The sequence below is a fragment of the Pristiophorus japonicus genome, chromosome 22 (genome assembly GCF_044704955.1).
Source record: "Pristiophorus japonicus isolate sPriJap1 chromosome 22, sPriJap1.hap1, whole genome shotgun sequence".
Lineage (NCBI taxonomy): Eukaryota > Metazoa > Chordata > Chondrichthyes > Pristiophoridae > Pristiophorus > Pristiophorus japonicus.
Window position 1 is genome coordinate 3,690,268 of NC_091998.1, and position 13,467 is coordinate 3,703,734.

General features: G+C 42.6%; 1 protein-coding gene across 1 annotated transcript in view; it reads right to left on the reverse strand.

The window, feature by feature from the left end:
• Positions 1–11,207: 11,207 nt before the first annotated feature.
• The window catches only part of LOC139235159 (broad substrate specificity ATP-binding cassette transporter ABCG2-like), a 35,560-nt gene continuing 33,300 nt past the window's right edge, over positions 11,208–13,467 (reverse strand). Inside the window, exon 15 of the mRNA XM_070866378.1 lies at positions 11,208–11,355. Coding sequence (XP_070722479.1) covers positions 11,208–11,355 — 148 coding nt within the window. The remainder of the gene's footprint in view (positions 11,356–13,467) is intronic.

A 13,467-nucleotide genomic window follows, 5' to 3' on the forward strand; every position in this document is an offset into this window, starting at 1 on the left:
TTTGGGTCGATGGCCCTTCATCAGAACTTGAAAAAGTTAGAGATGTAACAGGTTTTTAAACATGTGCAGGGAGAGGGGAGGAAAGAACAAAACAGAAGGTCTAATAGGATGGAAGGCAGCAGAGATTAAGAGACAAATGGGATGATGGTGCAAGACAAAAGGAGATGATAATGGAACAAGTTAAGAAACAAAAGATGAGTCTAGATAAGGATATAAATGAAGATGGCAGAATCAGCGGTGCGTATGATCCAATAAGTACAGTGATTATGGTTTGAAATTGTTGAACTCGATGTGAGTCCAGAAGGCTGTAAAGTGTCGAAACAAAAGATGAGGTGCTGTTTCTCGAGCTTGCTTTAAGCTTCATTGGAACAGTGCAGGGACCGAGGAGGAAAGATCGGAGCGGAGAATTAAAGTGACAGGCGACCGGAAGCTCGGGGTCACACTTACAGACTTGGCGGAGGTGTTCAGATTTCCAGATCAAATCTGCGTTTGGTCTCCCCAATGTAGAGGAGGCCACATCGTGAGCAGCGAATACAGTGTACTAAATTGAGAGAAGTACAAGTAAATCGCTGTTTCACTGGAAGGAGTGTTTGGGGCCCTGGTTAGTGGGAAGGGAGGAGGTAAACGGGCAGGTGTTACATCTCCTGTGCTTGCACAGGAAGCTGCCGTGAGAAGGGGAGGGGGTGCTGGGGGTGATTGAGGAGTGGACCAGGGTGTCGCGGAGGGAGCAGTCTCTTCGGAATGCTGAAAGGGGAGGGGAGGTGTGATTGGTTGTGGGATCACGCTGGAGGTAGCGGAAATGGTAGAGGATGATCTGTTGAACGTTGAGGCTGGTTGGGTGAAAGGTGAGGACAAGGGGAACCCTATCGTCGTGCTGGGAGGGAGGCGAAGGGATGAGAGCAGAAGTGCGGGAAATAGAACGGACATGGTCGAGGTCCATGTCAACCATGGTAGAGGGGAGAACTTCCCTGTTTTGCAGTATGTCATGGGATGTTTTCCACCTATGACTAGCAAGAAATATAAAAACAGACAGTAAGGGCTTCTTCAAGTATATATAAAGGAAGAGAGTAGCTAAAGTAAATGTTGGTCCCTTTAGAGGATGAGACTGGGGAATTAATAATGGGAAACAAAGAAATGGCAGAGACTTTATATCTGTATTTATATCTGGAAGACACTAAAAGCATCCCAATAATAGTAGAAAATCAGGGGCAAAAGGGAGGGAGGAAATTAAAACAATCATTATCACTGGAGAAAAAGTACCAGGCAAACTAATGGGACTAAAGGCTGTCAAGTACCATGGACCTGATGGCTTGCATCCTCGGGTCTTAAAAGAAGTGGCTGCGCAGGAGTGATTACATAATAAATGGCACAATGGGAAAAGGCAAAGAGTGTGGTAATCGGGCAATAAGGTAACAAAGGATGATCCAGAGGAGGTGTTATTGGGAACAGCAGAACCATTACCAGACAATGTGAGCAGTGCGCATGATCCAATTTGTTGACCTTAATGTTGAGGCCGCAAGACTATAAAATGCCTAATCAAAAGATACGGTACCAACCCTTTTAATCAGACCAGGCAGCTTGGTCGCTCCGGATTGATTTCCTGTACGGTTTGAATTCGGCAGCTAAGGGACGAACTCAAAAGCCAGCTTCTCGCAACTTTTCAGCGCTAGAGAAAGCAGGAAGCACTCGTATTCAGCGCAGTGTGTTTCACGATGACAGTGAATGTATGCTTATCCCAATTGAGGCGAGCCCATGCGTGCAGAAAGGAAGATATACTGATCAAGTATTGGCCGGAACCAAACACGGGTTTACGTTGTCCAATGAGGCACAGAGCTGAGTACATCTGAGATACTTTAACTTTACTCAGTTGTGTAAATTTCACTTTGCTCCTGTGAAACTCTGGGATGTGGATGCTGTGGGAACAACGGCGGATATCACACATTTCAATGTGAAATATGTCTGTTCTCTCACGTGTCGACCGGCTGTGAGAAGCGGACTTTGACTAAAAGATGGCGGGGCTTGTCGGGACCTTCCCATTTCAATTGCGAAAATCCCGAAGCGCCAGCCGTACGCCTAGACCAAGGCACCGCCGACAGTGAGGAGCATAACTCTCAGATTCTGACGGTAGTGAAGAAAGCTATTCTGCCCACTGTGCCTGTGCTGTCTCTCAGTGACCTATCTAATTAGTCCCCATCTCCATAGTCCTGCTAATGTTTTCCCTTTGATGAATATATTATTAATTTGATATGATATGACCAAAGTGCAGCATCCTTGTCAGTAAAAGGTGAATTTGGCCATGAGGTTAAAAAAACAACCAGAGGCAACAAATGTTTAATACAATAAGGACGAAGATGGCCTCGAACCCACGAGTGCAGAGCACACTGGATTAGCCGTGCACATTGTGGCTGCTCATTACACCTCGGGCTTTATTTTTCCTCACTGCCTTTTTTATAAACAGATATAAAGTGTAGTTTATGAGGTCAAAGTTTGAGGATAATCTGTTGCACTGGTATTTATTATTTTGATAGCATAGTAAACACAGTAATGTAGATAGCAAATTGGTGAACTCTTTGTCCAAATGGTTGCTGCAATATCCAATTGCCTTCCAAGGGGGAAAAAGGGAGGCAGTTGCGCGAAGTACCAATCAACTGAACATCAATTCAGATGCTGCAGTGGTTTTTCTGCTCAAGCACATTTTGGATGTTTTTTTACATCTCTCTCCAACCTCCTCGACCCATGTCAGCACGCTTCCATTACCAGCTTAACTAGAACTTTCTGCAGATCAGTTACGAGGAGGCACACTTGTGCTAAATCACTTGGAATATTCTGATTGTAACTGTGACATGCAGTTCTGGAACTCTGATCTGTGACCCAAGCATTGTGAGAGAAAGGAGCACTGTACCCACATTTATGCTTTTAAAAAAAAATAATTTTAATAAAGACTATTAACTGGTTATACAAATGATTTAACATTGCATTTATCTGACTTTCAGTGTTGCTAATAGGTAAAATCTGGTCTGATTACAAGCACTTGCTAATTTGTAACCATGGCTTCTTTTACCTCCTGAGCTCTGACGTCAATTATAGCTCCTTTATCATTTGGGATCAATCCTGTGGCCTTCCGAATACTCTAAACTGACACTTCTGCACAGGACTGAGGGAGCGTTGCATTGTCAGAGATGCTGTCTTTCAGATGAGGTGCTAAACTGAAGCCCAGTCTGTCTGTTCATAAGAAATAGGAGCAGAAGCAGGAGTAGGCCATATGGCCCCTCAAGCCTGCTCCGCCATTCAATAAGATCATGGCTAATCTGATCTTGGCCTCAACTCAACTTTCCTGCCTGTTCCCCATAACCCTTGATTCCCCTCTCGTTCAAGAATCTGTCTATCTCCGCTTTGAATATATTCAATGACAGCCCCCACAGCTCTCTGGGGTAGAAAATTCCGAAGATTCACGACCCTCAGAAGAAATTCCTCCTCGCCGCCATCTTAAATGGGTGACCCCTTATTCTGAAACTATGCCCCCTAGTTCTAGGTTCCCCCACGAGGGGAAACATCCTCTCAGCATCTACCCTATCAAGCCCCCTTAGACTCATATGTCAGTAAGATCACCTTTCATTCATCTAAACTCCAATGAGTATAGGTCTATAGACCCAACCTGCTCAACCTTTCTTCACGTCGACCCCTTCATCTCGGGAATCAACATAGCAAACCTTCTCTAAACTGCCTCCAGTGCAAGTATATCCCTCCTTAAATAAGGAGACCAAAACTGTACGCAGTACTCTAGGTGTGGCCTCATCAACGCCTTGTACAGTTTGTATGCCCTGTATGTCTTGGGTAATCCTTGCCACTGGACCAAGACCTAGCTCCGTCAAGCCCGTGTGGTGGCTGGTGTGCAACGGCCACCCCACGTTAAAAAAATCCACGCACAGGCATCTTCCACCCTTCAGGATGTAGTTCGAGACCTGGAATATTCGGTCCTTCTTTGAAACATCTGTGAACTCATCCCTTTTTGGCATGGAAGCAAGTCATCCTAGATATGAGGGACCGCCTAAAATGATGTACAGTTCCCTACTTTTATGCTCCATCCCCCTTGCAATAAAGGCCAACATTCCATTTGCCTTCCTAATTACTTGTGTACCTGCATGCTAACGTTTTGTGTCTCATGTACGAGGACACCCAGATCCCTCTGTACCACAGCATTCTGTAGTCTCTCAATGTAAATAATATTTTGCTTTTCAATTCTTCCTACCAAAGTGAATAACCTCACATTTTCCCACATTATACTCCATCTGCCAATTTTTTGTCAACTTACATATATCCCTTTGCAGTCTCTTTGTATCCTCCTCACAACTTGTTTTCCCATCTATCTTTGTATCGTCAACAAATTTGGCGACAATACATTCAGTCCCTTCATCCAAGTCATTAACATAGATTGTAAATAGTTGCGGGCCCAGCACTGATCCCTATGACACCCCACTAGTTACAGTTTGCCAATCTGAAAATGACCCATTTATCCTGTCTCTGTTTTCTGTTAGTTGGCCAATCCTCTATCCATGCTAATGTATTACCCCCAACATCATGAACTCTTAACTTGTGCAGTAACCTTTTATGTGGCACCTTATCGAATGCCCTTTGGAAATCCAAATACACCGCATCTACTGGTTCCCCTTTAGCCACCCTGTTCGTTACATCCTCAAAGATTTGTCAAACACTATTTCCCTTTCATAAAACCGTGCTGGCTCTGCTTGATTTAGAAAATCATAATGCAATGTCCTGCTACCACTTCCTTAATAATGGATTCCAGCATTTTCCCAATGACAGATGTTAGGCTAACTGGCCTATAGTTTCCTGCTTCCTGTCGCCCTCCTTTCTTGAATAGGGGCATTGCATCTGCGGTTTTCCAATCCGCTGGGACCTTTCCCCAGAATCCTGGGAATTTTGCAAGATTACAACCAAATGCATCTACTACCTCTGCAGCCACTTCTTAAGATGACAGCCGTGGCTTTGCAGTGACCCTTGCCTCTTGAATAAAAAGGTTCCAGTCCAGAAACTTGAGTACAAAATCTAGGCTGACACTTCAGTGCACTACTGAGGGAGTGCTGCACTGTTGGAGGTGCCATCTTTTGGATGAAATATTAAACCGAGGCCCCTTCTTTCCCTTTAGATGGACGTAAAAGATCCCATGGCACTATTTCGAAGAAGAGCAGGTCAGTACTTCAGTGTCCTGATCAACATTTATCCCTCAACCAACAACACTAAAACAAACTCTCTGGTCTCATTTAAAAGCAAAATACTGTGGATGCTGGAATCTGAAATAAAAACAGGGAATGCTGAAAATCTCAGCGAGTCAGGCAGCATCTGCGGAGAGAAAAACAAAGTTAATGTTTCGGGTCGAACGCCCTTTGTCAGAACTGCCGACTGTTTGAAAAGGAACATTTTCAAACTTTTCGAACATTTGGCAGTTCTGACGAAGGGTGGTCGACCAGAAACGTTAACTTTGTTTTTCTCTCCACACATCTGCTGCCTGACCCGCTGAGATTTCCAGCATTCCCTGTTTTTATATCTGGTCTCATTCCTACGTGTGGGACTGCACAAATTGGTTGCCTTGTTTTCCTACATTACAACAGTCCCTGCACTTCAAAAGTCCTCCATTCGCTGTAAAATGCTTTGGGGTGCCCTGAGGTCCTGCATGGTGCTATAAAAATGCAAGTTCTTTTCTATTGATTCAATTATCTTCTGACACATGCTTGCTCAAGCAGGCTTAGGGTATCCATGGCTAGCAACGGAAAAGCCAACTTTGTGAATGAATTCATGTACCCATTCAATGCCGCATCTTGAGTGCCGGGACCTAACCACTCCTTCTCCTCTCCCTCCCTTCCCCTCTGCTGTATCCTTGTCATCAACTTCCTTCTGACCTCCCAACTTTGTACATTCCTTTTTATTGCTTATGCTGCTTCCTCGCGTCATCTTTTTACTCGAAATGGCCTCTCAGATGAACCAACTATTCCAACATTAGAATCGTGCAGCACGGAAGGAGGCCATTCAGCCCATCATGCCTGCGCTTGCTCTTTGAGTGATCCAATTCGTCCCATTCCCCTGCTCTTTCCCCAATGTTTTCCTTTCCAAGTATTTATCCAAATCCCATTTGAACATTACTGTTTAATCTACTTTCAGGCATTGTATTCCAGATCGTAACACGGTGTGCAAACCAGTGCTCCTTATGTTACCTCTGATTCTTTTGCCAATTATCTTAAATCAGTGCCCTCTGGTTACTGACCCATGTGCCAGTGGAAACAGTTTCTCCATATTTACTCGAACAGAAGCACTCATGATTTTGAACACCTCTATTAAATCTTCCCTTAACCTTCTCTGCTCCAAGGATAATCCCAGCTTTTTTAGTCTCTAAACCCTCATCCCTGGTATCATTCTGGTAAATCTACACCCTCTCCAAGGCCTTGACATCCTTCCTAAAGTGCGGTGCCCAGATTTGGACACAGTACTCCAGCTGAGGCCTCAGCAGTGATTTATAAAGGTTTACCTTACTTCCTTGCTTTTGTATTCTCTTCCTCTATTAGTGTGAGTGAAGGAGACCCACCATGTTCACTTACACTGCAGCTTGATCAGTCCAGCCCCATAGTGCACTCTGTGTTAGATCTCTTAATTTTCAATGAGATGCGAACTCCGGTGATAGTTTAACATAACTTTATTTTGGCAGCTGCAACAAACTGCTGGCTTTATGCCAGGTCCTTTGTGCTTCTAAAACACATGGCAAAAAATGGCTGTACTTACCCTGGTTCAATTTACAATCGCGACCTCGCCCCCTTTGACCTTATTGGCTCAATTGATATGTTGTTAGCCCGTAATTGGCTCGCTGCCAAAAGTCCTGAAATGTCAAGTTGATTGATGTCTTAATGCAATGTGCTCGCTCTCACGTAGGCAAAGGTCTGTGTTTTCTTCAACTTTGCAGCCTGTTTGAATTCTCTATCACTCTGGCACTGTGGGCATGGGAAAGGAGTGGCAATAGTGATAGGGATGTATCTCTGAAGTCGAGAAGAGGGTGGCATTCTGACTGTTGACTAGACAGAGGCATTTTGGAAATGTAAGGTTACTCATCAATCTCTGCTATCAAATTTGTTGGTTAACATTTCACTCAAATCCTCGATCCCTCTCATTGCTGCATGCCACTGATTACTTCATAGACATTACCTTTACCACAGTCTTTACTGTTTTTATGAGTGGAAAGAAAACAACTTCTCTTTGGTTTCCCTTTCAATAATCAGGCCAATGTGATTATGTAATGTTGATAAACTAAATAAAATCTGTCAGTGATGTGAGTTAAGTGTTGAAATATACCATTTATCTCTTGTGCTGATCGCGAGAGCAGTTTAATGAAACCTTTTACTTTCGGTGGCCTTTGGCAAAAAACATTTATGTTTCTATTCTATGCCGGGTTAAACTATTGTACATAGAGACTCCAATTTTACTTTTATTCAGGTGCTTTCCAAATACAATAAGGTTTCATTTTTATTTACGAGAGTCTCCCCTCGCCTCTCCTCCTCTCCAATCCTGCTCTGTATCCCAGCTTCAGTCTGGAATGCTCCACTAGTTCTTGTTGTAAGGAGCAGCCTCTCGCTATTGCTCTGCAGAAAAAGTTCCAACCTTTCCTTTTATCAGAATCACCTTGTCCATTCCATTTTTAACTACAACTCTTGTTCAGTAAGCTTGACACTGAGCACTGCGTTGCACGCTCCCCCGACCCTCACAGCCAAGGTCTTGATGCTGTCCAAGGACATCTGCCGTCCAAGTGCAAGTATCAGCTCAAACCTTCTAAAGAATGATTGCTATCTTGGTAAGAATGTGGATTTCTGACTAAGGGACTTGTTCAGTCTTGATGAAACTTTAATTTCATAAGAATATAAGATATAGGAGCAGGAGTAGGACATTCAGCCCCTCGAGCCTGCTCTGCCATTCAATAAGGTCATGGTTAATCTGATCTTGACCTCAACTCCACTTTCCTGCTGGTTCTCCATAACCCTTGACTCCCCTGTAGATAAGAACATAAGGAATAGGAGCAGGCCTACATGAACTACAGAGTTTCATGGTAACCACGTTGGGTCAGTCGGCACATGGCTGCCCAATTCATTTTCCAGACAGAATAAGTGAGATTTTGTTTTCTTGGGTGTTTTAGCGATCACATTCTACAATGGGTTTCTCCAAGAAAGATGAAGGCCAATCGCCTCGATCATATTAGAAACTTGCTACGATGCTTACTGTGTTTGTAAGGAGTGGTAGATTTTCAATTGACAATTCTAATTGTAAGCAGTAGCTTGTAGTTTTTCTGACTGGAAACAAAATTCAGGAGAATGAAAACAGACTGCTGAAATCAGAAGTTAAAACAGGAAATAATCCAAATGCATTGCAGTGCTGATTTCTGTAAAGAAAGATGGGTTAATGTTTTCGATTTACCATTGCAATAGAAGTCAGAGCCCACTGAAAATGTCGATCCGTCTTTCTCTTTCAGATGCTGACTGTTGCGGTGTGTATTTCCCACAGTTTCCTCATGCAAAGGACTGGCAAAATGCATTTTATTATAACACTGGAGAGAAGCTCTTTATTTGTTTCTGTTAAAATCTAGGCTAATACTCCAGTGCGGCCCTGAGGGAGTGCTGCGCTGTCGGAAGAGCCACCTTTTGGATGAGGTGTTGAACATGAGTTATCTGCCCTTTCGGGTGGACATAAAAGATTCCATGGCACTATTTCAAAGAAGAGCAGAGGAGTTCTCCCCGTTGTCCTACCCAATATTTATCCCTCAATCAACATCACTCAAAACTTATTACCTGGCCATTATCTCATTACTATTTATGAGAGCTTGCTGTGTGAAAATTGGCTGCTGGGTTTTCCTTCATTACGACAGTGTCTACACTTCAAAAGTGACCTTTCGTCAGAACAACAACTTTTATTTATTTAGCACCTTTTAATGTAGTAAAACATTGCAAGGAGCTTCACAGTAGTAGTATAGAACCAAAATTTGCCACCAAGCCACTTAAGGAGAAATTAGGACAGATGGTCAAAGAGGTAGGTTTTAAGGAACGCTTTAAGGAGGAAAGAGAGGTGGAGAAGTTTAGGCAGGGAGTTCCAGAACTATGGGCCGAGGCAACTCGAAGCACGGCCACCAATGGTGGAGCTATTATAATCAGGGGATGGCTCAAGAGAACAGAATTAGAGGAGCTTGGTGATCTTGAGGGGGTTGGGGGATGTGGGGCTGGAGGAGATTACAGGGATAGGGAGGAGCGAGACCATGTAGGAATTTGAAAACAAGGTTGAGAATTTTGAAATTGAGGCGTTGCTTAACTGGGAGCCAATGTTGGTCAGCGAGCACAGGAGTGATGGGTGAGCGGGACTTGGTGCGAATTAGGACACGGGCTGCCGAGTTTTGGATCATCTCAACTTTATGTAGGGTAGAATGTGGGAGGCCAACCAGGGGTGCATTGGAATAGTCCAGTCTGGAGATTTAAAAAAAGCACGGATGAGGGTTTCAACAGCGGATGAGCTGAGGCAGAGATGGAGACAAGCGATGTTAGAGGCGGAAATAGGCGGTCTTAGTTATGCTGCAAATTTACGGTCGGAAGCTCATTTCAGGGTCAAATAAGACATCAAGGTTGCAAACAATGTGGTTCAGTCTCAGACAGATGCTAGGGAGAGGGATGGAGTCAGTGGTTAGGGAATGGAGTTTGTGACGGTTACCGAAAACAATGGCTTCGGTCTTCCCAATATTTAATCGGAGAACATTTCTGCTCATCTAATGCTAGATGCCGACAAGCAGTCTGACAATTTCGAGACTGGAGGGGTCGAGAGGTAGATCTGGGTGTCGTCAGCGTACATGTGGAAACTGATGCTGTGTTTTCAGATGATGTCGCCAACAAGCAGCATGTAGAACCTGCTGTTTGCTTTCAGTTGAGTCTTTAAGATCATAAAGTTCCTCTGAGGTTGAAGTTAAAATGAATGGAAGAGGTCACCAACCTGAAATGTTAACTGTTTCTCTTGTCACAGATGCTGCCTTACCTGCTGTATTTCCAGCATCTGCAGAATTTTGCATTTGTAATGGTGAGGATTTGACAATTTTCATTGTTTCAGAAGGACAGCAGCTATATGAAATGTACATTTCTTGGAGCATTGGTATTACTCTGCCCGATAAATGTTTCCATATCAGCTTAGTATTGTGTTATCGATAACGGGCTGAATTGCTGTGAAATGCACTCAAATGCACGAGTTTATTACAGTAGTGACATCAATTCAAAAGTAATGAAACTGAACTCCCAGTGCATGCTTCTGCTTAGTCCACCCACTCAGGTTGCACTTTGTCTCAAATAACTAGCTTGATACCTGAACAACAAAAAATATGAAGACGTATGGATGAGCAACTGATGTGATCATGAGATCAAATCTCACCATGGTAAATTGCTAAGTTGAATTTAATAAGTCTGGCCGTTTGAGCACTGGCATAAGAAAATGGCAATGAAAGTTGCCCGATTGTTATAAAAACTCAACTAGTTCACTGCTGTCCTTGACCAAGTCTGCCCTTCAATTGACTTTAATATCACACTAGGTGGTTGACGCTTAAAAAATACATGAGCACATGAAATAAAAGCAAGATTTTAATTACATATTTAAAATTAATTAAAATGCCATTTAATTAAATATTTTAAATAAAACTTAAATTTTTTGAAGAATTAACAGGGCTAAAAATAAACTTTGCTTATTGGACAGGGTTTGTAATGTATAACTGAGTGGTAACATTTTATTTTTCTATTTTTTTTAAACTTACGCTGGCGTAAGAATTTCAAGGGCATTCGCTGGGCAGAAGTTGATTCTTGACAGATCACAAGTTCGGGGTTTCAGCGCATGTGTAAACCCGTGGGGCCCCCACGGGCATGTGCACACCTCATACATGCTCGTAGGGGCAGAAAATTCAGTTCCAATATTGTTCTTCGGCGCTACCATGTTATGCTGGCCATCGCGTATAGCGGGCAAATCATCTTCACAGGAACGGGCCTGCTGCAAACGGTGAGGACTCGACTATGATTGACCTCTGAATTACTTTTTAATTACTAAGTTGGAGCTTCTGGTGATGAGTTTTTCAGAGTATAGAGATTTCAAAGTACACCAGGGATACAACCAAGTAGTCTTCAAACAAAATGAACAATGTCCTACTTCCACTTGTTCATTCTTAGAAGTTGTATGAATGCCAGGAACAAGAATATAGTCATTATACACACAAGTGCAAATTCATTTTGCCAGAAGCCCCAGGTGCTGTAATCGATACCTTGCTGAATCATGTAGCTCTCTCCAGGGATCCTGCAAAATACAGAATATGGATCATAGAAGAAGGCATGGGACACATAAATCAGATATTAGTCTGATGTGTAAGAAAGCAAATATTTCAAATGACCAAAAACAATAAATATCCCCAAGGGCAATATTTAACACCTAGTCGTCTTCCACATCCCTTATGAAATAAGTGTTCTTCCTGAATACATTTTTTTAAATTTGAATTTTAAGATTATCTCTTGTTCTGGTTTAATGTCCCATCAATTGCGTTCATTATTTGATACATCTATAAAATCACATCCCTTGATCCCATCTCTCGATACTATAACCCAAGCTCCCCCTCTCAGCCAACGGCCTTGTGTTCAACTATAGCACACTTTGTAAATCACTACTTTGATTTGGGGTTTGGTTTGCACAGTGTTAAATGGAAATTGATGCCCAAATTAGCAAAGATATACTGGAGAAACTCAGCAACAATTCACCAAGATGGGATCAAGACAAGTGGCTAAACTGTGAGCCTGGATAACTGGGTCATATTGACTAGTTGAGAGAATAAGTGATCAGACTGAGATGTTTAAAATAATGACTAGAATAGACAGCATTGACAGGAAAATACTCTTCCCTTTTGTGGGGAGTCCAGAATGTGAGATAATAACATTTAAGAAAACAAATCCAGAAAAATGTGTTCATACTCAGGATTGCAAGGATGTGGAATCCTCTATTTCCAATAGCAATAGAGGCAACTTTGCTTGAAGTGTTCAGAAGGGAGATAGTTGGGAAGTATGAGGATACGGAAAAAGAGCAGAGAATTGGGATTGAAGAGATAGAGTTGTCATTATTAACAAAATCTAGCCTGAACTAATCGTGATGTTCCATTTCCTGTGTGTCTTGAAACAAAGAGCTAGTTAACAAGAAAGACTTGCATTTATATAATGTTTTTCACAACCTTAGGATGTCCCAAAAGCAATGACGTACTTTCTGAAGTATAGTCACTATTGTGATGTAAGAAATACGGCAGCCAAATTGCACACAACAAGCTCTCACAAACAGCAATGTGATGATCTTGTTTTGCATTTTGGTTGAGGGATAAATATTGACCAGGACATGGAGAACTCCCCTGCTCTTGTTTTGAGAAAATGCCGTGGGATCTTTCATGTCCAGTTGAGAGGGCAGACGGAGCCTCGGTTTAACATCTCATCCTAAAGTTGGCACCTCCGACTGCAACACTCCCTCAGTACTGCACTAGAATGCTGGCCTAGATTTTGTTAAAAGATTATGATATGCATGCATCTGGAAAGAACAATAGCAAGAGCATATGTCTCATGGAATTGATGCTTGGAGTATGGAAAAACTGGAGACGTTGCAGTGAGAGAAACCAGCAGCTTCCCATAAATTCAAACATCATCCTGATGTCACAAGTCTTGGTAAACCATGCCTTTAAAGCTTTGGCTACAAGGGAACTTGAATACTTAGAGAACAAGAGAGTTTGAAACCATATAGGTCAGTGTTGTTCAACAGAAATTGCTGATTAACCACAGGTGTAGCTGTGGTAACACCGCTTTAACCACATGCACTAATTTTAGTATAAAAAATGCCTTATGCACACATGCAATACAAGTAAATAAATGTACATTGTGTGTACCTTTACTTAAAGATCTACCGCCATTCAATAACCAAGGAAGTAAAGCACTCTCAAAATACACACTGCTTTCCAACTCGCCATTTAAGAACATAAGAAATAGGAGCAGGAGTCGGCCATACGGCCCCTCGAGCCTGCTCCGCCATTCAATAAGATCTTGGCTGATCTGATCATGGACTCAGCTCCACTTTCCTGCCCGCTCCCCATAAACCCTTATTCCCTTATCGGTTAAGAAACTTGTCTGTCTCTGTCTTAAATTTATTCAATGTCCCAGCTTCCACAGCTCTCTGAGGCAGCAAATTCCACAGATTTACATTCCTCTGAGAAAAGAAATTTCTCCTCATCTCAGTTTTAAATGGGCGGCCCCTTATTCTAAGATTATGCCCCCTAGTTCTAGTCTTGCCCCATCAGTGGAAACATTCTCTCTGCATCCATCTTGTCAAGCCCCCTCATAATCTTATACATTTCAATAAGATCACCTCTCAATCTTCTGAATTCCA